At 33.6% G+C, this 23,169-nt stretch overlaps 2 protein-coding genes across 2 annotated transcripts in view; one reads left to right on the forward strand and one right to left on the reverse strand.

Annotated features, from left to right (window-relative positions):
- The window catches only part of LOC106667040 (acetylcholine receptor subunit alpha-like 1), a 151,957-nt gene that overhangs the window by 70,799 nt on the left and 57,989 nt on the right, over positions 1-23,169 (reverse strand). The gene's annotated exons all lie outside the window — the stretch shown is intronic.
- Positions 1-23,169, forward strand: part of LOC106667038 (scavenger receptor class B member 1) — an 86,353-nt gene that overhangs the window by 6,355 nt on the left and 56,829 nt on the right. Inside the window, exon 2 of the mRNA XM_014394644.2 lies at positions 1,122-1,159. Coding sequence (XP_014250130.1) covers positions 1,147-1,159 — 13 coding nt within the window. The 5' untranslated portion in view covers positions 1,122-1,146. The remainder of the gene's footprint in view (positions 1-1,121; positions 1,160-23,169) is intronic.

Genomic DNA, 23,169 nt, shown 5'->3' on the forward strand with positions numbered 1-23,169 from the left:
TAATATAAGATACACTGATTGTTTGCCATTCTTAGCCTACACGCTCAAAGCTTTCCAAATCTAATTATCTAAACAAATAAGGAAATTTATGACTTAAAACTAGAACTATAAATGAAAAACGATACGTGTGAAAAATAGTATAGAACGATGGTATTTGCGCAGTTAAAATCTAATAACTGTTAGATGTAACTTAAACTCCCTACTAACTATTTGTTATTTATTCTATTTTTTTTACAAGGGTTCGCAACAGCAGAGGTTATATCAACACTCGGGGTGCCGGTGTTTTTGAAAAAAATCACATTTGTAAGTACGTCGGGTTCGAATGCAGGGCTGCTGGATTCGAACCCGGGACCGTTACCTTTCAGTGATGGGCGCCGTGTCAACGCCTTGAACCGTTGCGGCCACCGACGCCCCTAACTCTACGTTGTTTTGATATATTTTGAATCTAGAAAAATAACACTACATATTAAAATGAAAGTTTTTTGCCCTGTACATTAGTTGATTATTGATTACGGCGCTCGAGTTTGAAGTTTGAAATGTATGATGTATTAGAAAAGCTAGTGATTTTTTTTTATAAAGAGCTGAACAACATTAATTGTGCTCTTCTATATTTGGAAACTCCAAATGTATCCAAAAGTAATACAATACATAATAAATTACTTAAATAAGCCCAAAGAAAAGTAACCTCGCTTACTTAGGTATTAAGAAATTTTAGAGTAATGGTTGTTCACTACATAAAGATACTGCAAGATGGACAAACAAGATTTAAAGATAGCCAGCTTACAACAAAAACTGTTCCATAGAAAACCTCAGAAATAGCAAACATCATAATTAACAAATAATTAAGGTTTGTATGAAAGAAAGTGATTACCTAGGTAGCAATATGTATAATTGAAATGATGTGGGTAATGAAAGTTAGAGATGAAGCTTAAACCTCGTAGACTCATGCGTGGTGAACAACCACAGCCCTAAGTCTCCTGTGGTTAGAAGAAAAAAATGTACACAATTTCTTGTACCAATTTACTCTCACTGTTTATAAGAAGAAACTATTTAAATGTTTTAAACGTGTTAAAAAGATCGCTATTTAATTAACAAATGTCTTGTGATTTCTTCTGTTTCAGAAGTTCGTGATCTCGTAATAAGAACATGAAACGCCCAGGTAAGCTGTTCTGAATATTATATTTTTGGCTTAAATGATATCAGACTTTCAAGTTAAAACATGTCCCCGCATCTTTAGAATAATAGAAGCGTAGATAACGGTTATATTTAAGAAAAATGTTTTCAAAATAAAAAATTCTGTACTGTAACAAATACTTTGTAATATATTTGTTTTTCTTGGTCTTTTTACATTTTTTACAAAAACAAACATTACTTTTCTTAAAATTTTAAAACTTTTAAATAATTTTCCTGAAAACTTTAGGAAATAAAACTATCTTACAAAAAATCAGAAATGAAGATACAAGTTAGAATGAGAAACAAATAATCAAAAAAGGTGTCAAAGCAGGACAATTTTACCAAACAATTACCAATAAGGTACATAAAATTATGTATCAACTCTGCCTTTTTCCTTTTTTTGGTTATGTTTTTATTATGATTTTCACACGTGTGGGATTTCCACGAATGTTGAGACAAGAAAGCTGTTGGACAACTGGTTTAGAGTGAAGGTTAAAATTTTTGGGAAGTTTTGGCATCGGGATTTAATAAGGTCAATTATAAATGGGATTTGGTACTCATTGTGGATTATTAGGTTTGAAACGTTGGATAGATTGGATTTTGTAGGAATTGGATAGTTTCGTTGGTGAACTTCAATTCCGTAGGACATATCAGTCTTAGGACGGTCTTTCAAATGGTGAGTTTGTTAGTAATGTGTAAGTTAGATCTATGATTAAGTATTTTAAAGGAATAATTTGTATCCTCTGTTTGTTTATTGTCTTTTTAGTCGTGTTGGGGGATTCTTCGTTAGTCTTCTCAATGGTTAGTCCCAAGAGACATAAAATATCTCAGGTGGTAATAAGTTTCTGTTGAAATAAGCTGCAACACAAATTAATTTTCCGAGTGTAAAGGTGATATGGGTCAATTTAGTTTCATTAATTTTTATTCTCTATTTGCAAAACCAAGACTGGATAAGATTTAAATGGAGTTGAGTGTTATGATTAACAAGGAAAGCATCTGGATTAGATGACAGGACGGCTGTCGTCAGCAAAAGAGCATATCGTATTGTTAGGGAAAACAGGGATGTCGGCTGTGCATATTTTGAATAGGAAGGGCCCTAGGGTGCTACCCTGGGGATCACATGCTTTTACGAGAGTATAAAAAGAAAAGGCAGCGGCAGTCTGTAATAGAGGAAAAATTACTTTTGTTAAAGCTTGGAAACAACATTCCCGAATAAAATTGTTCATAAAACTTTCAGAAAAAAGAAACAAGTTTAATTAAGAAATAAATACATAATCAAAAAGGTAGTCAATGCAGTACAAAATTCAATTTCACTAAACGATCAGGCACTTGCAAACACATAATCTACCAACACTGCCTTTTTACTTGTCTTTGAAAATAAAATTAATAGGCAATTATTTTTTCCAAAAATTTGTAAATAACCGTCCACAATACTTTAGGAGATGAAACTGTTCACTAACAATTCAGAAAGGATGAATAAGTTAGATTGAAAACTAAAGAATCAAAAAGTTGGTCAAAAGCAATATCAACTTTAATTTAATCGATCGATATATGGTTAAATTTATGAAAATCCAATGCTCTCCAAATACAAGGCACATTTAAGCAAATAATTTTTCTACTTAGCTTTTTTCACAAAACCTCTTTCACAAAAATATGATTCACCTTCCGGATACACTGGCACATTTAGGTATCGAAACTGGTTTCCCGACTTGCGATTCATATTTATCCGTAGCATAATAATACATTTAACACGATGCAACGCTTGCGTAAATACTTGAATAAAAATTATTTTGTCATCATAAGCGTTCAAATTCAATTTGTGTAAAACTATTTATTTGTTTTATCGATCCTTCAATAATAAACTACATAGTAAATAAATTTTTAACACAATATTCCCGCTGTATAAATGGAGCAAAACTGTAATGTTTCTGTAATTAGTTATAATATCTTTAGTGACTGATAATTTGGAGTTTTTCCTCAATGAAACGTCATTAAAATAATCTCTTGTGTTTTCTTGCAATTTACTCAGTACAGTATAATTGCGTTAGTGATCACTGTTGACGTGTGAATATGTTGATAACAACTCGAATTAGCTCGAAAAAACTATTACTCATGCCGTACATACGTTCGGCGTTCTAAGGTCAGGAAAAAGAGAGGTTGGTCAGCATTAGTCAACATAACCGATTACAACTCGGCAGACGCCGAGGCTGTTCCACGTCCAGCATACGAAACGCTATTTCGGCCTCGATTAACTGGCATCAGTCTCAGCAAACTTTACCTACAAAAATGCATCGGCAATCAACGACGAGTGGGCGTGTTGTCAACACCTTTTCCTGTGCTTAAAACTTTTAACGACTTTGTTTACATAGGACCGACATGACATGAAATAGATGACTTATAATTCATTTTGTGGTAGAACTAGGTCAATTTTTTCCCCATCTGTTTGTAGTGAAAGTAGAAACACAATTTTAATAATTATAAGCTTAAAAGTAATTTTCATAAGCTTCTTCGATAAGACTTGAAAGGTTTATTAAGGTATAAAGTAAGGATTAAACTCCATTTAAAAATATCAAATATTACGCTTTTTCTTAAGCTTATTATAATATTTATTTAAAATTGTGATATTTTTTGTAATAAGAACAATAGGTATTCCTTTTTAACATTTTTTGCATTACAAGTCATATGTTTAGCAAAAATTTAAGGGTTTTTGAACTGTCATTACATAAAAAATTGCACATTTTATTGAAATATATATTTATGAAGATGCATTTATTTATTAACAAAACTGAAGTTTTTCCTTAAGCTGAACAATTTAGTAAAAAATCTTTCATCCTTAAGTTAAAAAGATCATAGACTATGAAAGGATAAGACTCCTTGAACCTAGGAATACTTATGTAACTATGTTGTAATACCGTAATAAAGGATGTTATTGTAAAAAAAAATTACATAAATCAGGTGGTCATTGCTATACCACATTTATGGGTTTTTGTACTTATGTTTTCAGCATAAATTCAATTGCTTGCTACAATGTTAAACAAAACTATAAATTTGAGGGTTAATAATTATTGAGGTTAATTTCTGGAACTAAAATTTTATTGAACACATTGTGCTGCGCAACCACGAAGTTACCGTTTTGTTTTAAGCTAAATTATTATTTACTATTTGGATTTTAAAGTTTTTGTTTCAAACAAATTGGGTACAGTAAATTAGTATAACTAAGTTTAAAAAAAATTATATATATATATATTGGGTTGTCCGGAAAATAATGCAGGATTTTAAGTTTTCATTAAAAAAAATCTATATAAAATATTCTGTTTACGTTTACAGGATTACTCATTTGTATGAATGTCAACACTTATTAATCCTCTTCCAAATGATATTGTTTGTTTACCTCTGTAGCATTCCGCTACTTGGAAATAATTCAGTCATCCTTATAATGTCAAAGCGAGAATTTCGTACGATTTTCTTTTACGAGTTTAAACTCGGCCGAAGCGGAGCCCAAACGGCTAGAAACATTAACCAAGTCTGGGGCGAGGGTTGTGTTAATGAGTGCACTGTGCAAAGGTGGTTTAAAAAATTTCGGGAGGGAGATTTCAGCCTTGAAGATGAAGAAGGTCGTGGAAGGCCTTCCTCTCTTAATGATGATGTTCTGCGATCAGTGGTGGAAGAAAACCCCAAAACAACTGTTCGAGAACTTGCAGAGCAACTCAAAGTCAGTAAAACGACCGTCGCTGACCACCTCAAGGCGATTGGAAAAGTGAAAAAACTCGAAAATTGGGTTCCACACTCATTAAACGATCGCCAAAAAATCAGCGCTTTGATGTTTGTGCATCACTTCTTTGTCGAAACAAAAATGACCCATTTCTGGCCAGAATTGTTACATGTGACGAAAAGTGGATTCTCTACGATAACACTAGACGTTCTGGACAGTGGCTCGACAAAGGAGAAGCTCCAAAGCCCCCAACTCATCAAAAAAAGGTAATGGTTACGGTATGGTGGGCTTCATTTGGTTTAATACACTACAGCTTCTTAAATCCTGGCGAAACCATCAATGCTGAATCATACTGTAACCAAATTAATACCATGCATCAGAAATTGGCAGTAATGAAGCCCTCTTTGGTCAATCGGAAAGGGCCCATTTTGTTGCATGACAACGCTCGACCACATGTGTCACGTGTAACGTCACAAAAATTATTGGAGCTTGGCTATGAAACTTTGCCTCACCCACCCTACTCTCCGGACCTCTCGCCTACTGACTACCATTTTTTTAGACACCTGGACCACTACTTACAACACATAATATTCAAAAATCAAACGGAACTGGAAAATGCATTTATTGACTTTATCAATTCTAAAAATTCTGAATTCTACTCAGACGGAATTAATAAGTTACCAACACGTTGGGAGAAATGTATTGAGAGTATGGGAAATTATTTTGATTAAAGAACATTGCTTTAAAGTAACTAGTTTCTTTTTTTTTGTTTAATACCAAAATCCTGCATTATTTTCCGGACAACCCAATATATATATATATATATATATATATATATTATATGTGTGTATGTGCGTGTTGCAATTAAATATAGAAAAAATATGTAAATAAAAAATTAAGTTATGAATTGTAGAAATAATTTTATAATATAATGAGCAACCCTTCTATTTTTTAATTAATTAATTTTTTTGACTATCATGTTGATAAATCTTCAACAATGGTTTTTATTATGAAGATTATGGATTCATTTGTTGTAATGCAATTACAAGTTTTAATGAAATACACTTTTCTTTTCTCTCTCTCTCTCTCTCTCTCTTTTTTTTTTTTTTTTTTTTTTTTGTTAGAGAGTGGACCTGGGCAAAATACCATTTTCGAATAATTTCATTGTAGTTGACATTTAAAGCGGGTGTAGAGGCTTTCAGAGTCTACTCAGTATATTGACTCTCACGTAAAACCGGTTTTGTCATGCGAAAAGGTTCTATCTTGATAAATATACTCTCATACATTTTCGTATTCACGTCTTCATTAAACAATTATCCGGGAAACAAACAAAAGAATTATACAATACGAGACGGGTCACATCAAGTCAGGTATCACATCAGATTTGTTATATTTGTCAGGATGATTAAAAAAAAATTTATTTTCCTTTTTTACTAGCTTGTTTATTTATGATTAATTTATTAAGAAAACGTTATTTTCTTATATGGATCAACTATTCATTGCTTAATCCAGTGGTGCTTTTGTAAAACTGTGCTCGTGGTGCATTGTTGACATTGAAACGTTTTATGAAATGTCATTTAACCTCAAAAACTGACGCACGTACGTCCCTGGGTTTCTCCCTTGACGTGATTGGACTCTGATTTATTTTGCCTACAACATAGCCCATTGCTGTTTTTACACCAGACAAATAAACCTACTTTTCCGTTAGCATACGAACTCGCAGATTGGATTTTATTTGCCAAAACTGAAGAACATGTGCCTATTGTGAGGAAATCTTGTCGAAACGATTGATAATTTGGTGTACTCGATAACGTCGACTGCAATCCTTAATACAACCTCGTCATTGAGTCAATTTAATGCATAGGCGTGTTTTCCATGTGCTCGAAAAGCTAAAAGGACAAACATGTTCAGCAAGAGCCGGCCTTGCAGAAGGATGGCCATTTTCTCTCATCATGGTCATTGCCCATTTAAAATCCAAATGTTGATACTTTCTCTTAAGAATCCTTACCAAAGCAGTATTCAGTTTTGCAACAGCATTTGTGTATTAAAACAATTATATTATTGTTATTATCCAAAGGTTGAAAAATCTCAAGTTCCGGGGGTGAAATATTTTATTTAGTTTTGTCTATTACATGGCGTTTCGGGCTTACGGCCCATCATCAGAAACTAGTCATGGAAAATCTCATGGTACAATTGCCATCCGAAGATACACACATAAGTAATTTACAATTTAAAAAAATATATATTCCTGGATTATGCCATAGATACAAATGTATATTTCCACCCCATTGTGTGGAGGATCTCGTCAAAATGATTTTAAAAACTGTAATAATAACAATAATTTTATTTTAGTCCCCTCGTGGGTACAACAGATGATATTGAGATTTTTTTATATATACCCTCTGTCGCTATCCGCCCTTATCCTTAAATAAAATTATTGTTATTATTACAGTTTTTAAAACCATTTTGACGACATCCCCCTCAAAATGGGGTGTAAATATATATGTATCTATGGCATAGTCCAGGTATATTACTTGTTTTAAAAAACTGTAAATTAGTTATGTGTATATCTTCGGATGGCAATTGTACCATGAAGTTTTCCATGTTTAGATGATGATGATGGGCCATAAGCCCGAAACGACCATGTAATAGGCACAATTAAATAAAATATGTGGTGATTAGTGACCGTTAGTCTATTCGGAAATCGTGAGATGCGGTCTGGTTTGATGTAGGTCCAGAAAAACTTCCTTTATCGTGCCAACGTTTCGATCTTTATTGAGATCATCTTCAGGGCTCAAACTGTTTGTTTTCGGCGTAACTGTGCCATTCTTGCGTGTCGTGTTGAGAGTAACACGTAAAATGCCATGTAAAATATTTCAAACACGGAGAACTTGGGATTTTTGAACCTTTGGATAATAATCACGAACCGTGGATTTTAAGAAAAAACCCATTATATTTACAAAACATAATTTGTACTCCTTAAAACATCAAAATAATAATAATAATAAGCCAAAGACCATTTGTCATCAGGCAATGATGATCATCATCAATGACATTTTCATAAGTTGTTAATAATATCGTTGTTCAAAATCATCAGTTTAACGATCTCCTGATTTTCTAAGAGCTAAATTTTCTGGCATCCGATGTCTCATCCTTTTTTCTTACATCAAATCCCCAAACCCTAACTTTTGGATGATTTTTTGTTGTCAAATTTGAAATGTTTCGACTTAAATGCTCAACAGAAATCCACTGCAGTCTCTTTCGTCCGTGTTACAAGACTGAGAATCGAATTTTTCTTCAGAAATTGTTGTTGCAGGTTATCAGTTTATAAATAGTAAATGAAATACAAAGACGGTTTTCTTAACAATCAAAGGAGCGTTTCACTCAAGACTGTGATTTGCTTATTCACAAGGCCTTTTAGTAACGATCACGTAGATAATTGGATACTTCTGTAAGAACGGCATTCATTTCAAGACAAAGCCGAGAAAAGTTTTACTCATAAATTCCTCCAAAACATGCAAATCCAATTATAAAAGTTGAATATCGCACAAATTCCACCACTATCTTTCCTTTGTCATATATGTAAATTTATTTGGAAAAATAAATATGAAAAAAGTTTTTTAAATCTATTGAAGTAGATCGGCCAGGAATAAATTATTTTAGATAAAAACCTTTTTCATTTTTTGCCGACCTTTCGAAGTTTATTTCGGTCATATTGGAAAAAATGATAATGCAGTACTGATATAAATAATATAAATTTGAACCACGTATTTCATACTCACATAAAGTGTGATGCTATTCTTGTAGTTTAAGGTTTGGTTCGTGTTGTAAAACATGAATTTGTATTCACAACTATTTCACACGAAACAAACATAACACTACAAGATTAGCATTGCACTTTATGTGAGTATGAAATACTTGGTTCAAAATTTATATTATTTACATCTGTATTGTATAACATTTTTTCCATTCAAAATATGTTTGTAATTCACCCAGGCTCTGAAGATGACTCGAATAAAGTTTGAAACGTAAGCAAAAAATATGTTTATCTGCAATGCTACATTTCTGACCGCTCCTCACTACTTCGACAAATTATTGAACAACCAGTCGCTAAATAACACACAAGTATATTTGAAATGCGGATTTTAAATACCTTTGAAAATAACGATATTTTGTAATCATTGTAAACCACAGTACATGAAAAAACTAAATATATAGGCAGAAACACTAGTAGAATTAGACAAGCGTTGGTAGTTATTAGGTGTTTCGCTAGGACGCGCCTTGCATTAGAAAGTAAGGAATCAATTGATAGCTTGTTAAAATAAAAATTGTTTGATAAATGATTAATTTGTGAGATAATAGAAAATAAAAAACATTTTTAATAGTTCCTTCGTGTTTTATAAATTTAAACGCATAAGTAAATTCCTTTTAAAAAATCCACAAAAAAAGAAAAAATAAAGAAAATCACTTTTCAATTAGGCCTGAATTTCAAGCAAAGTCCAACATGTGTAGCTTTTTTTCAAATTTTGTGCATCTGTGAGCAAATCAAAAGGAATAAATAGTGTATTTGCGAGAATACCAAATAAAAACTGGCGCGTTTCTGAGCATAGCAGATTGAAAAAATGCGTTTTTGAGTATAGTTGATTGGGGTAAAAAAAATAGTGCGCAAAGAAAATTTTTAAAAAAATGCGTTTGTAAGTATAATATAAAGAAAAAATTATCGTTAAGCGTAGGCAATGGGGAAATTTAAAAACGCATTTATGGGCATAGCATGTTTAAAATATAGTGAGTTTTTGAAAATACCAAATTGACACAACTGGCGTTTTTCTAAGCATAGCAGATAAAAATGGGCTTTTAAGCAAACTAATTGGAAAAACTGGAAAACTGGTGGTATTGTGAGCAGAGACGATTGAGAAAAGCGATTGTGAGCATATCAAATTGAAAAAAATGCGTTTATGGGCAAAACGGATTGACAAAACTACCGCTTATTTGAGCAAAGCAGATTTAACAAAATCCGTTTTTGAGCATATCAAATTTTTAAAAAAACCGGTACAATTGTGAGAGAGGTTGAAGGTTAAAAAAAGGGAATGTAAGCATACCAAATCGAAAAAATAGTGCATTTTTGAGTAAAACGGATTGACAAAATTGGTGAATTTCGGAGAATACCAAATGAAAAACTATAGAGCGTTTGTGTGCATACCAAAGTGGAAAATATTGTGTTTGTGAACATAACATATTGGTAGAACTGGTGCGCTTCTGAGCAAGCAGATAGAAAATGCGGCATTGAGAATACCAAATTGAAAAAAACTGTTGTGTTTGTGAGTAGACAAAGTTAGAAAAATAAATTACGTTTATGATAATGCTAAATTAAAATATATTGCGTTTGTGAAAATACCAAATTGATAAACTGGCACTTATCAGAGCACAGCAGATATAAAATCCGTTTTTAATTATACCAAATTGAAAAAAAAGAAAAAAAAACAAATAGCGCAATTGTGAGCATAGAAGATTTAAAAAAGCGATTGTGACCATACCAAATTAAAAAGAAAATAGCGCGTTTGTGAGCAGAACAGACGGCAAAATTGATGCGTTTCTGAGCATACCAGAGTGAAAACATAGTGGGCTTATGAGTATAACATATTAGTAAAAATGGTGCGTTTTTTAGCCAAATAGATAGAAAATGCGGCATTGAGCATACCAAATTTAAAAAATTGTGTGTTTGTGAGAATACAAAATAAAAATAATAAAATACATTTATGACAATACTACATTAAAAATAGCGCGTCTGTGATCAGAAGTTAGGTTGCATTTGTAGAAAGAATAAATATTTTTAAAAAATGGTTGCTTTATGATAGCATAACAGATGGATAAAATTGGTGCGTTTTTTGGGATGTCGGTCAAGTGGGAAATTGCATATCTTATATAATTGTAAAGTGAAAATTGCTAATAAAAATCTTTTAATAAATAAATAGTAATTAAATTTTTTCTTAATAAATGATTTTGACATTTCAAACATGAGAAAATGTTTTGCTGATTTGGTATTAGAAGTCGGTAAATAAATTGGTAATATTTAAAGGAAGGCTTACTACTTTAGCACATACTTAATTAAATACTCTGAAAACGTGGGTATAACCCCTTTATTTCAGTTAACGAATCGCGGTGACTTGATTCAGTGATGATTTTGATGCTCAATTTCTAATAATACTATAATATATTTTAATGAATTGTAGATCAAAATTGAAAGGTTGTATTGCTAAGGTCGATATTAATCATATCCATGATCCATAAATAATGAGATCGACACTTTACTTTCCTAAACAAGAAAGATTGCTTTCTTTTAATGATCAATCATCTCTAGGACGCTTTTTCACGCTCTGATTGTGAATGATTTTTTTGATGAAACTAGGTTGCATGTTGCCATGACATTTTTGGCGGCCTGTGGGCCATTCTTATTGATTCCTAAAATACACATTCAGTCCAATCATTCATTCCTGTAATCACTGTTAAACTTATTCACTTTTGCTATCCCTTACGATATAGAAATTTTACTTGTAACACACACTCACTTGCAATTAGTTTTACACTCTTGACACTTGCAATCACTCCTTCTCTCTCTCTCTCTCTCTCTCTCTCTCTCTCTCTCTCTCTCTCTTCTCTCTCTTTCNCTCTCTCTCTCTCTCTCTCTCTCTCTCTCTCTCTCTCTCTCTCTCTCTCTCTCTTCCTCCTGACACATTTAATTACTCCAATTACTCACTCCAACTATCTCGCAAAATCTTTCCCACTCACTTTAAATCGCCAATTCCGAACTCGCTATTACTTACTAACTCATTTCTTGACACTTGCAATTAGTACTCGTTAACCCTTTTCCTTCCATCCAAAACCTTTCACTCACAAATGCAATCTTTCACTCACTGACTAACTCCATCACTGACACTTGCAGTCACCAACTCACTTGCTATCACTCACCCGGAATATCCCGTCCTGGCACATGAAATCGCCAATTGCAAACTTACAATCACTTGCTTCCTTCTTGCCTGACACCCGTTAACTCTTTTCCTACCGCTCGCACAAATTCACTCACTCTGGCAATTGCAACTCTTTTGCTCAAACTCAATCACGCACTCAGTAACCTCTACGATCGTTGTCACATTCCCACTCCCTAACTTAAAAACTCGTCAATCTCAATCTTTTACTCACACTCGAAATCCTACCATCCAAATCCTACCAGGCAGGACACTTGCTACTCTTTCTTGCAGCCATTCGCTCACGCGCTTGCGCCCCCGCCCCTCAAAACATTTTAAAAATCACTCTCCCACAGGCGAAATCATTCCTTTAAATTAAGAATTAACTGTATGGAAATATTTAACATTTTGTTGAAGGGATAACAAATAAGCGTTTAAAATCAGCGTTTAAAATACAATCGTTTACTCTTACTCGCACGGCATAGACCTCTGCAAAGAATATGACATAATAATATTCCAAATATAACCATTTGTATTCCTACTAAAGTATCAATTGAATGGTTTATTTTGGTAAAGAAATGAGTGTTTTGTTAATAATTAAGTACAGAATTATTTTTCGAAGAGTTCAGTTGACGAAAAGTTTCCTCAAATGTAGACATTTTATTTGAGGTTAAGGTTTGGGATCCAAGGTGATCCGGCGTTTAACCTTCGCAAACTGGTTCAAGCCGCTCGCAGATAATCCCAGGGGAAGACGGGATAAATAAGCCAACAAGTCGTACGTGTTAGTCTGTCGGCTTAAATGACGTCTTGTTATATTTTTACTACGACGAACCTTCTGAAGGATGTTGAAAAAGGGGTTTTCGTTTCCTTTCATTTTTGGCCTATTGTTAATGACACTTTCGATTGTATGCGAATTTAAAAATAATTGGTCTTTAAAATTTCCCTTTTTTAATGAGATAAAGTCTGCCCTGCTCCTTGCGCTGTGACAATTATGAAAATACTCGTAGAGATTAGAATAAAATATACGTAAGTAAACAAAATTAGATTTTCACTCGTACCAGGTTTTAAATTCACTTTTCCTTTGTTCGATTGATTGTATGGATGATTTTATAAATGAAGATGATTAGGTAGATAGACAGATAACACACTTAACTTACAACAATAAAAAGAAACACAACATACTGAGCATTTATAAAGTTGTATACTGCCGTTAATTGGCGATGAGTAAAACTATTTTAACTAGCAGACGTTTAAAATTGAATACAAATAAAGCAAATAACTAAGGCATTACTGAACTCCTATCTATATTGCACGACGTGCATAGAGTGCAAGATCTTGACATTTTTCAGCTCTATGATGTTTAGGAGATCAAGCGGAAGACCTGGAAAGCGCTCTATGTCCTAGATACAAGATTCGAAACTATGACAATACGGGACATTGGGCAATAAAAAATATATATCCTCTTTTAATTCTATGTAACAGATCGTACACATGTAATTTCCATCGTCTTCTTTCCACATTACAGAATTTAACAATCTTAGTTTAAGAAGCTATCGGATTCCATGGAGCGAGCTTCTTGAATATGGAAGTTAAACACTGCCATAGAATGGTCTAGGTCGTTAAAAAAAAGAGGTACTGTTTGAGTACTGCGTACGATGTTCACAACTATCACAATTCTACTCAAAAGTTCCTCGGTATATTTGCCCAGAATTGAAAACTAGTAAAATCCAATGACAGAGCCAAAAGTTATTGAAGATTTGTAGCGCAGTAATTTTGCAATTCGAGAAACAAGCCTTTTAGTACCTAGAGAATAAACGAAAAGTGCAAGCTAAATCAGGAAAAAATCGTATCAATTGCTGGCTCAATACATAACGTAGAATTTGGTGTGGAGTCAGGCAATGAGAAAATGTTTCTGCTTTTTTAATTTTTCATAATGAATAGGGCAATGATGAATTAAATAAAAAGTTACTTATAACGAACATTAAAACTAAACTAATGTTAATTTGCGGTTTTAAACTGAGAGTTAATCTACTTTTAAGTCCCTTGAATTGATAGTGAATTATCTGGTACTCACAAGTAGCTGATTTGTTAATTGAAATGAGGTGTTCGAACAAATTTCCTTCTGCACCAACACAGTAACTAAGCCGATAAGAAAATGATCCCTGATATAGTAAATTTGAATTAGTGTTTCACATGTATTTTTTTATAGCAACTTGTAGTTAGTCGACATTTTTAAAACCTTCAGGATTACTATAAATGAATCTATTAAAGACCGAGAGAGAGAGAGAGAGAGAGAGAGAGAGAGAGAGAGAGAGATTGAATTCCGTTTCATTTATGCATAAATCACTCAAGATTTGATCTCCAGGGCCACTCTTTTACATCTAAAGTGAGATACAATGGTAGATTTCAATGACTCTACTCTACTCAATCATAACAAAACAATTTCTTTTTCATACATTATTAATAAATAAAAACCGTGAATATAAGATTAACTTGACAAAAAAGCAAATAAAATAAAATAAAAGTTAATTTCTTCTTACTTAGCGAATTATTTACAAAATATTTACAAGTGCAGGCGAGCAAGACCAGATATCAAAACTTCTAACAAAAAAGAAAAAAATTGCTATACGAGATTTCAAGTAAACAAATATACGAATAAATTTTGTAGATAATTAAATTAAGATATTTTTTAAACTTAAACTATTTATGTTTACGTTCATATGAAGACACATTTTTGTACTTTTTATTTTTTATTTACTGAATTTAATTAACAACTTTTAAACTTTTTAATCTGTCGTTTATATAAGTGTCTAGAAAGTAGATTATTTTTTATCGATTTTTTAAATCACTATATTTTGGCATTTTTGAATTTCAGTCGGTAAATTCGAGACTTGACGTTAGCTAAAAAAGAATTTCTAAGCGCTTTAGTGCTATGCTTTATAACCAGGATATTCCTATTTTATTCCTAGTGTTCAGATTTTATGAACGTCAGCTTTAAATTTGATCTTCTCATTTATACACTGAGATTTTTTTTATATTCTTTTATACATAATGCACACAACATTGTAGTCTATCAAGTCTTTTATTTTTAAAAATTCTAGTAATTTAAATTTATCGTACATGTTATCATCGTTTGTTTGTTTAGGATATAACTATTACAAATATTTAATCCTATTGTAACTTTTTTATTTGCATATAATTTAAATCGCATAAAGAGCTCAGTCCGTATATAATATAAGGAAACTAATATTATTAAGAGAGAGAGAGAGAGAGAGAGAGAGAGAGAGAGAGAGAGAGAGAGAGAGAGAAAGAGAAAGTCAAAACAGACAGACACATACAGTGAAAATAGAGAGATAGAGTGAAAGAGATAGAGCAACGCAGGGAGAAAGTGACCAACAGAGAGAGAGAGAGAGAGAGAGAGAGAGAGAGAATAGAGAGATAAAAAAAAGTGTGAAAGAGAAAGAGCTGTCCTAGAAAAGAGAGGGAGAGTGGCAAAGAAAGGCATACAAAGAAAGAGAGAGAGAGAGAGAGAACAGACATATACATACAGTGAAAATAGAGAGATAGAATGAGAGAAAGGGGGAGAGAGTGTGTGTGAGAGAGAGAGAGAGAGAGTATTTTTTGCTGTGAAAACAAATGAAAAAAATGAAACACTTGGCAAACACAGCATATATATTTGTGTGTTTATGTTCGGCCTGAGCGTATGAGTGATATTTTGTAGTGTATTATTACAGTATATAATATTAGTGTATTATGGTATGTATATAAAAATAACTGGCTGTTGTGCATAAATACATCGAGTGAGTTGAAAGAATGGGGCAAGAAAAATGTTGAAAGGTCTACGTTTCCTCTTGAGCAATTGAAGTTCGTAGCGCGGTGCACAATTTTTATATAACCTCCTAGCCGCTTCTCATGATGTAAGCAGTGGTTCTATCTTTTCAGATAATTTTCAAAAACACATTAAAAAACGCTTATAAATCAATATTCCTGTCATTTGTCGAGGAATGCAAAAGGGCCATACCCCTGGTTTTTATCTGTGTATTTTTGATAAAAAGTTTTTAAAACCCAGCGTAGCTAGGCCATTTGGAAATAGAGAAAAATTAAAATAAACTTGTCTCTGTTTTAAACGATTTTTTAAAAAATGTATTCTGTATTAAGAATATTGTTATCAGTCATAGCGAACAGTGGACATGCAAACCGATTTTTTTTATCAACTATTCAAGGCGATTGTAATTTTCGGTCGTAATTAACTAGAAGAAAATTAATTTTTAATAATTGAAAAACACGTTGAACTCTTTGAAATTCCACCAATTACCAAATAATTCAAGGATGTTCATTAAAAAAAATTGCAAAATTGCGTAATGTGCGATAGCTGAAACAATTACAGAAGATAAATACAACTTCATCTTACCAACAATAAATTTCTTTCCAATTCCAGACATTTCTCAAAATTAAATCCTAGGCACACTGTAATTTAAATAAACGAAGCTCTACAGTATTTTTTACAGTGAACCGTTATTTTTTAGTAATTAGTTTTTTAAACTTTGCGAATTTTTACTGCTGTTCTTTTTAATGATATGCATATTTATTATGCTTCTATAAATTATTTATATCTCAGAGCTACTTTGATCTGCAAATTTGCGTCAATTCACAATGTGGTTTTTCCCATATACAGTGAAACTTCTTACCAAGAAATAGTCATGGTTTCTTTACATTTTCGGTTGATGTCTTCTACAGGGATATTTTTACCATCTGATAATACATATGTACATATACTACAGGGGAGATGTAGATTTAGATGTACATTTTCAATTACTTTACACGACCCTTTGGAATTTCCCTTCTAACGTTTTGCTAAGCTTTGATTTATCAGATAATGTTCTGACACTAGATCTATGAAACGTTTCTTAAAAATCAAACATATCTTTTCTTTCTTTAACTCAATCTTTGGCGGACTGGGACTATGTTAACAAGAAAAAGTTTAACTTAAACTGGAGTCTGAAATCATTAAATGACAACAATATCAGAAATAAAATAAGATTGGGTGAGGGGGAGGAGAAGTTAACTAATTGATGAAACATTCCAATTTATTAATCAATAACACGTTTTAATCGATTTAACACTATGAAAAATGAAAAAAAAAGAATCTGTCCTCTATTCAGACTTTTTCTGTACTGCTAAAATTTGTAGAACGATTGCCTGAAAGATGACACGACAGTGTCCTTGTCCTTTATTTTTATTTAGAGTGAATCCCTTAAACAGAGGAGTCCTTTATCGGATGTTTCAATGTATTCTAATATTTTGTGTTCTTGACTATTTCCCCATCAACTCTCTGGCATGATGAACCTGAATGTTTGAGTATCGTGCCGAATCATTTTATTCTTGATGTAATGGCTTGAAAGACACATCTTATATGGTTGGTCAAGGTTATAAGTAGGGGGTGCGAAGCACAAGGTTGTCTTTGTACAAACTGGGCCTGAGAGTTGGTTCACCCTCACCCTGCTGATAAACCCCTCCAGTGAACGGCCTATTTGTACAAATAACAAATGCACCACTATTCATGACGTACCAACAGTCCACTACTCTCTGGTCGTTGTCGTTCATTTTGGTCAACCAAGCTTTGCTGTTTTGTGTTGTCAGACCAATTGGAGCCTTCTTGCCATCTTCATTTAAAGGTGTATGGTCTGTGCACTTATTCGTGTTCATGTCCTAATTTTAGAAATACCAAAAAAATTAGAATAGGCGGACATTTCCATTCATCATCCTAGGATCATTAATTTGTGAGATACGTTCTTGAGGTCTGCGAGTAATAAGCATGTAGTTTTCGTCAGTCTATCTTCCTGTTTTTGTCTGTCAGACGCGTTTTGTCTATTCGCTATATTGAGTTGAAATGTGTGGTGATTGGTGACCGTTAATCAATAATTATTTAGAAATCGTGAGATGCGGTCTGGTGTGATGTAGGTTTCAGAAAACATTTTCTTTATCGTGCCAACGTCTCGATCCTTATTGAGATCATCTTCAGGGCTCAATAAAGATCGAAACGTTGGCACGATAAAGAAAATGTTTTTCTGAAATCTACATCCCACCAGACCGCATCTCACGATTTCTAAATAATTATTGAGTTGAAGGTTTGTTAGTGGTCGGTTTGAGCGTTTTCTCATAAATTGTAGACAAACTCACCGCTGAATATATCGAAATGCCAACATTCAAAAATCGCAAAATAAGTGAATTTATCCTTATCATCTCCATCACCTTATCGTCATTAATTTGAGGTAACCTCTTGAGATATGCACGTCTTAAATATGCGGTATGGTCGTTCCTATAATTTTGATCAACCTATTTTTGATGTTTTAGTTTGTCTGGTGTGTTACCTTTACTTGCCGTCTCTATTTAAAAGTTTGAATTTTTTGTTGTTTCCCTTCCTTTTGTGTGCAACCAATTTGTACAACTCTACAAACCCAACATTGAAAATTTCGACATGCCAAATTCCAAAACAGCAGTGAGCCTTTCACCACATAAAAAATTGCGACTGCGGGGTTATGAGCCTTCAGTTTGGCCGTTTTCTATAATACTGGTTGCCTAGCAGCCCTGTTGCCCTCAGACGGCATTTCGTCATCTTCAGCGATGGGCTTGTTTCCACTTTCAACTATCAGGAAAACTTCGCACAACCGGAAGGACGTGTCTTGCTTCACCTTAGTTTTAACCCTGACCCACCACTGAAGATGGCGAAATGACATCTTCCTGTCTGATTTTTGTACTCCAGCGGGAGAGTTAAACTTAATAACTTAACTAAATTAAAAAGTAAAGGCAAACTACAAAAGACTTTCGATAAAAAAGCAATTTTAGGGTTAACAAAATGATTAGTGTTTCTTGTACTTTCTTTTTAACGTTTAATAAGAGAAAGTAAGTTAATACAGTCTCAATTAATGTAAACTATCTTAGCCGGAATTTCTTTCCAAGGTACCAAAATATTGAATTCAGTAATTTTCGTATTCGTCTAGTTTACATCTACATCGATAGATAATAATGAATTAATATTACTTTGTTCTTCTGTTCAGAAAACCCCTTTGTCAAAATAGACTTTTGGACATGTTTAGCGATCCGGTTTTGAATTTGGAAACAATCAAATTTGTGTAAAACGTTTTTCCACTTCTTGCTTCGGTTTGAGTTATTAGATTTGACCATCATTTCGTAAAATCTGTACCTTATACAGGGGACCTCTTTTCGGTTGTCTTATAATTAAAATGTTCCTTTTTTTTCTATTTTGTCGGGACAGTAATATAATCATCAATTACACAAATGACTGTTATTATATCAGTATTACTTTGTAACTATCAGCATTATTAAAAATAATAATATTGAAATGAATGATCTGGTTTAAATATGATTAGAAAGGACAAGAGAACAGCGAACGAGCTAAAACACTATTCAATTAATGTATTTTAAATGAAATGTACAATCATGTGTATAGAAAATGGTCTCCCTCGCCAAAATAAATTTGTAATTTCTGGTCTGAATTTGTTCAAGGATCAGGTTTTATTATAAAAACATTAATATTACCTCTATATTAAGATTCATAAGCCAAATGTCCAAAAATTGACATTTTATAAGCGGATGACGTGAATCTGACATTTCCTTAATTGTTGGCCAATGTAGGGTCTGCTCGGATACGTTGACCAACACTCCGACAACAAGTTTTTTTCTTTCCGGACACAAAGACAACAACAGAAAATACGTTAATAGCTGTTACTACATAGCCTCATCGACGTTAACAATAATAATATCCCTGTCTATATATAATTTAATTAAAGTAGAAAAATACAAATGGGACAAACAACGTGTTAAAGTCATCAATCAAAGTAATTGCGACTGTGAGGTGGTGGTCATTACAGCTCTGGGACGTGTAATTTAGTAATGTAGTTTTAAATAGTATTTACACAAACGGACATGGATCAGCCTCCAAAGCACCCTGAGGGGCCGACGATGGTGTGCTCGACTTTCAGTCTGCTCACTTACTCATTCATGCAAATGCACAACCACATTCATACATCAGAAATGTATACTACAAATAATTTTTACATATTAAATATAACGAGAAACACCCCGTTTCCCTTAAAAATCGGAATAAGAGACCCAACGTTACCTACTCTCATGCCCAAATGGGTGCCATGCCTAGTCGCTTCTTAAAACGAGACACTGAAGACCTTTCTCTACAAGCGGAGCACCTGCGCGGGTTTCCACCCCAAAAGCAGTGTCTGTGTGTCAGACGGGTTTGGTCGATCGTCAATCGAGTCCTTATCCTTTCCTTTCGTTTCAGACTTTCGGAAGGCCATCGCTCAGTCGTACTATTAACTCGCAGGAGCTGGTTTGACTGACGCTGCCAAAGCTCTCTCACCGTATTATTAATGCTAGCACAGCGTCTCCAGCCCATCTAGCAATTGCTTGGCTTTGTACGCATTCGTAAAGCTAATCGATTAAAATCCCCTATTTTAGTTATTTTTTTAGGTTATTTTTTTCTGGCCAACCACAATTCTCATCCTAGCATCTTATTTGTCCTACACCTTTTCTACGTTCAAGATTTCAAATTCACTGTACTTAGTACTTGAAAAGCAAGCCCAGGTTGCCTGAAAAAATTATCCGTTTCATATGTATCTTAAGAAAAAAAAAGAGGTACACGTCATTGAAAAATAGTTTTTTTTTAAATGAACAAGAGGCACATTTGGGGAAAAAAAAGATTAATGACGGAAAGAATTTAGATAGCATTTAGTCTAAATCTTATTTAAAAAACTTTCGCTTCGTTTCACAGAAAATAATTGCCAAGTGTATAACTTAAACCTTAACTAACCTAACCTGACCATAATTCAGCCTACATAATTTTTCCATAACACTACAACCTAATTTCAATATATTGCATTGTAATTATATAACTAGGGGGGCGTGGGTGGTCACAACGGTTTGGGCGTTGACACACTAGTGTCCGAGGGGATCGAGGTCACGATAGCTCAAGTGGTAGAGCAGCGGCGTATCTAGCCGAAGATCGGGGGTTCGAATCCCGCTCGTGCCATTGACTTTTTTATCTCAACTAAAAATCTTAATTAATTGTAATATATTAATTGGCCAAGCGGACCACGAAATTAGTTAATTTAATACTTACAAATGTTTTTTTTTTTTCAAAAACACCGGCACCCCGAGGGTTGATATAACCTCTGCTGTTGCGAACCCTCGTAAAAACAAAATATACATTCAATTAGATTCAAGGTTCTTCATTCCGAAGAACACAAAGAGGAAATCTCACGGTACCAAATGTATCATTTTATTTTCATAAACGCTTATTATTATAGTAAGTGTACTCATAAATAACCGACTCATTTTATCGTGCATTGGTATTGGGTTCAATAATCCCTATTGTCTGTCTATTAATTCTGTTTTTTTCTTTCTTTTAAACCATTACGAGTCTATCTAATAATGACACTCAAACGCGCTAAAGCCTCCATTAATTAAATGGTCGTTTATACATCATTTGCCATGACGCGATACTAATAGGTTGTTGGCTTCGTGACGCGCTTTAGCTTTTGATAATTTAAATTTATTCGGCTGAAATGACCGGATATGTAGGTTTTATTTTAATTCCCTAGACTAGTTAAAAAGCACATTAAATGTGCCTTTGCACAACGAAATTATTCTATAAATAACACTTTGTTTCTTAATAGATGTTTCTTGTTCAACAGCCTGGTTAAACTGTATCGGTTAACCGAGTGAACTATCCCGTCACCTGGTATGGATGGGAGAAAAAACTTTTTCCCCGTGGGAAAAAAACAGCTTTCGAGCTTTCGCATATTATACAAAAGTACGAGCAACTTTCATTTCGTTAGTCTTGTTACTTAAAACTTTCAGGCTATTTATTATTGTGGAAAAGAAGCCGTAAACATCGGTTAATATGTGAAACTAAACAGTGAAAAAATTCATCAATAGGGTAGATTCCGAAATAATGAATTAAGGTGAGGAGATAATTTGTTGTAGAATGAAAGGAATCGGGATTTATAAGATAGTGTGTTTTTAAAAAATCCTTTAGAAACATAGTTTTTTGTGTGGTTTATATTCCTACCGGCTCTCATCAGTCTCTAGTAGAGGGGTGATTCCTTAGATAGAATGATGCATTAACTATTGGATGGAGGACTTTAGATGGAAAAAACAAGTAGTTTGCTTTCAGGTAAAGTTTCAGTTTTAATTCATATTGATATAGCACGCACGCCTCTTGTATCTCAGTAAACCGACTCTAGTATCGAACCAGTTTAATGGGCTATCTACGTGCTTTCCTTAGTAGCGTACAAGGTTTGTCATATGCTGAAGTACACTGGAGGAAAGGGTTTTCAGTATACGGGAAACATGATGTGAGTGATTTCAATCAGTTTGATTTTCGAAGAGCAAAGCCGTGGTTAATGGCGGTGGGGGGGTTGTTTGAAAATTGGACAGGTGTCATCTGCGAATACGGAGATTGTGTTTAAGATGTATCGACCACTCTTTCATCACGAATAATCTGAATCTCGGAACAGTCAATGGATGAAACAAACAATTGTAATCTGTCGAGCTTTCTACCTGTTTTAAAGCCATCATCAGAGAGGGTACTTAAAGATGTCTACAAATTGACACGATTAAAGTTTTAATAAATGGTTCCTATTTCTTTGAACATAGTCTCAGACTCAATACTGATACAGAGATAATTGAATTTGTTTTATCATCCACTTGACCATACCATGATGAGAGTCCTGGTATGACGGGTAAGGTGTAAGTTTAAATGTGGAACAGGCCCAAATGTTACACTATAATTCTCCAGAAGGAAAGTAGTGGAATTATGGGGAGGAAGGTCAGCAGTGTAATTATTAAGAGGAGTGGTGCCAGAATTCATCCTTGAAGAAACCACCACATGGACTACATGAAAATCATTCAAATTTCTACTGCATACACAAAGGCCGGGCAGGTAGACAACTGGACAATACTTGTTCAAATCAAGGGATAGCAAGGATGGACATTATGATAGGTTCGTAAAACTATTTCGTAATATTGTGTGAAAAGGAAGACAGCGTAGAGGGTACAGTATAGAGTAATGGTGCCAGGATTTCATTCTAGAAGACAGGAATTGATAGGATAAATTGACGATGTAGACAAACATCACAATGGACGTGACGAACCAATAAGTTAAATTTGAGTGTGAGACAATAAATATGTTGATAGCCCATGAATTTCCACAATATATCCAAGTGCTATCGCCGAGTCCAAAAGGTATGGGAGTGAAGAGGAAGGTCAGGAGTGTAAATATCGAAG

This window comes from Cimex lectularius, unplaced genomic scaffold (assembly GCF_000648675.2).
Source record: "Cimex lectularius strain Harlan isolate CLEC.00 unplaced genomic scaffold, Clec_2.1 scaffold181, whole genome shotgun sequence".
Lineage (NCBI taxonomy): Eukaryota > Metazoa > Arthropoda > Insecta > Hemiptera > Cimicidae > Cimex > Cimex lectularius.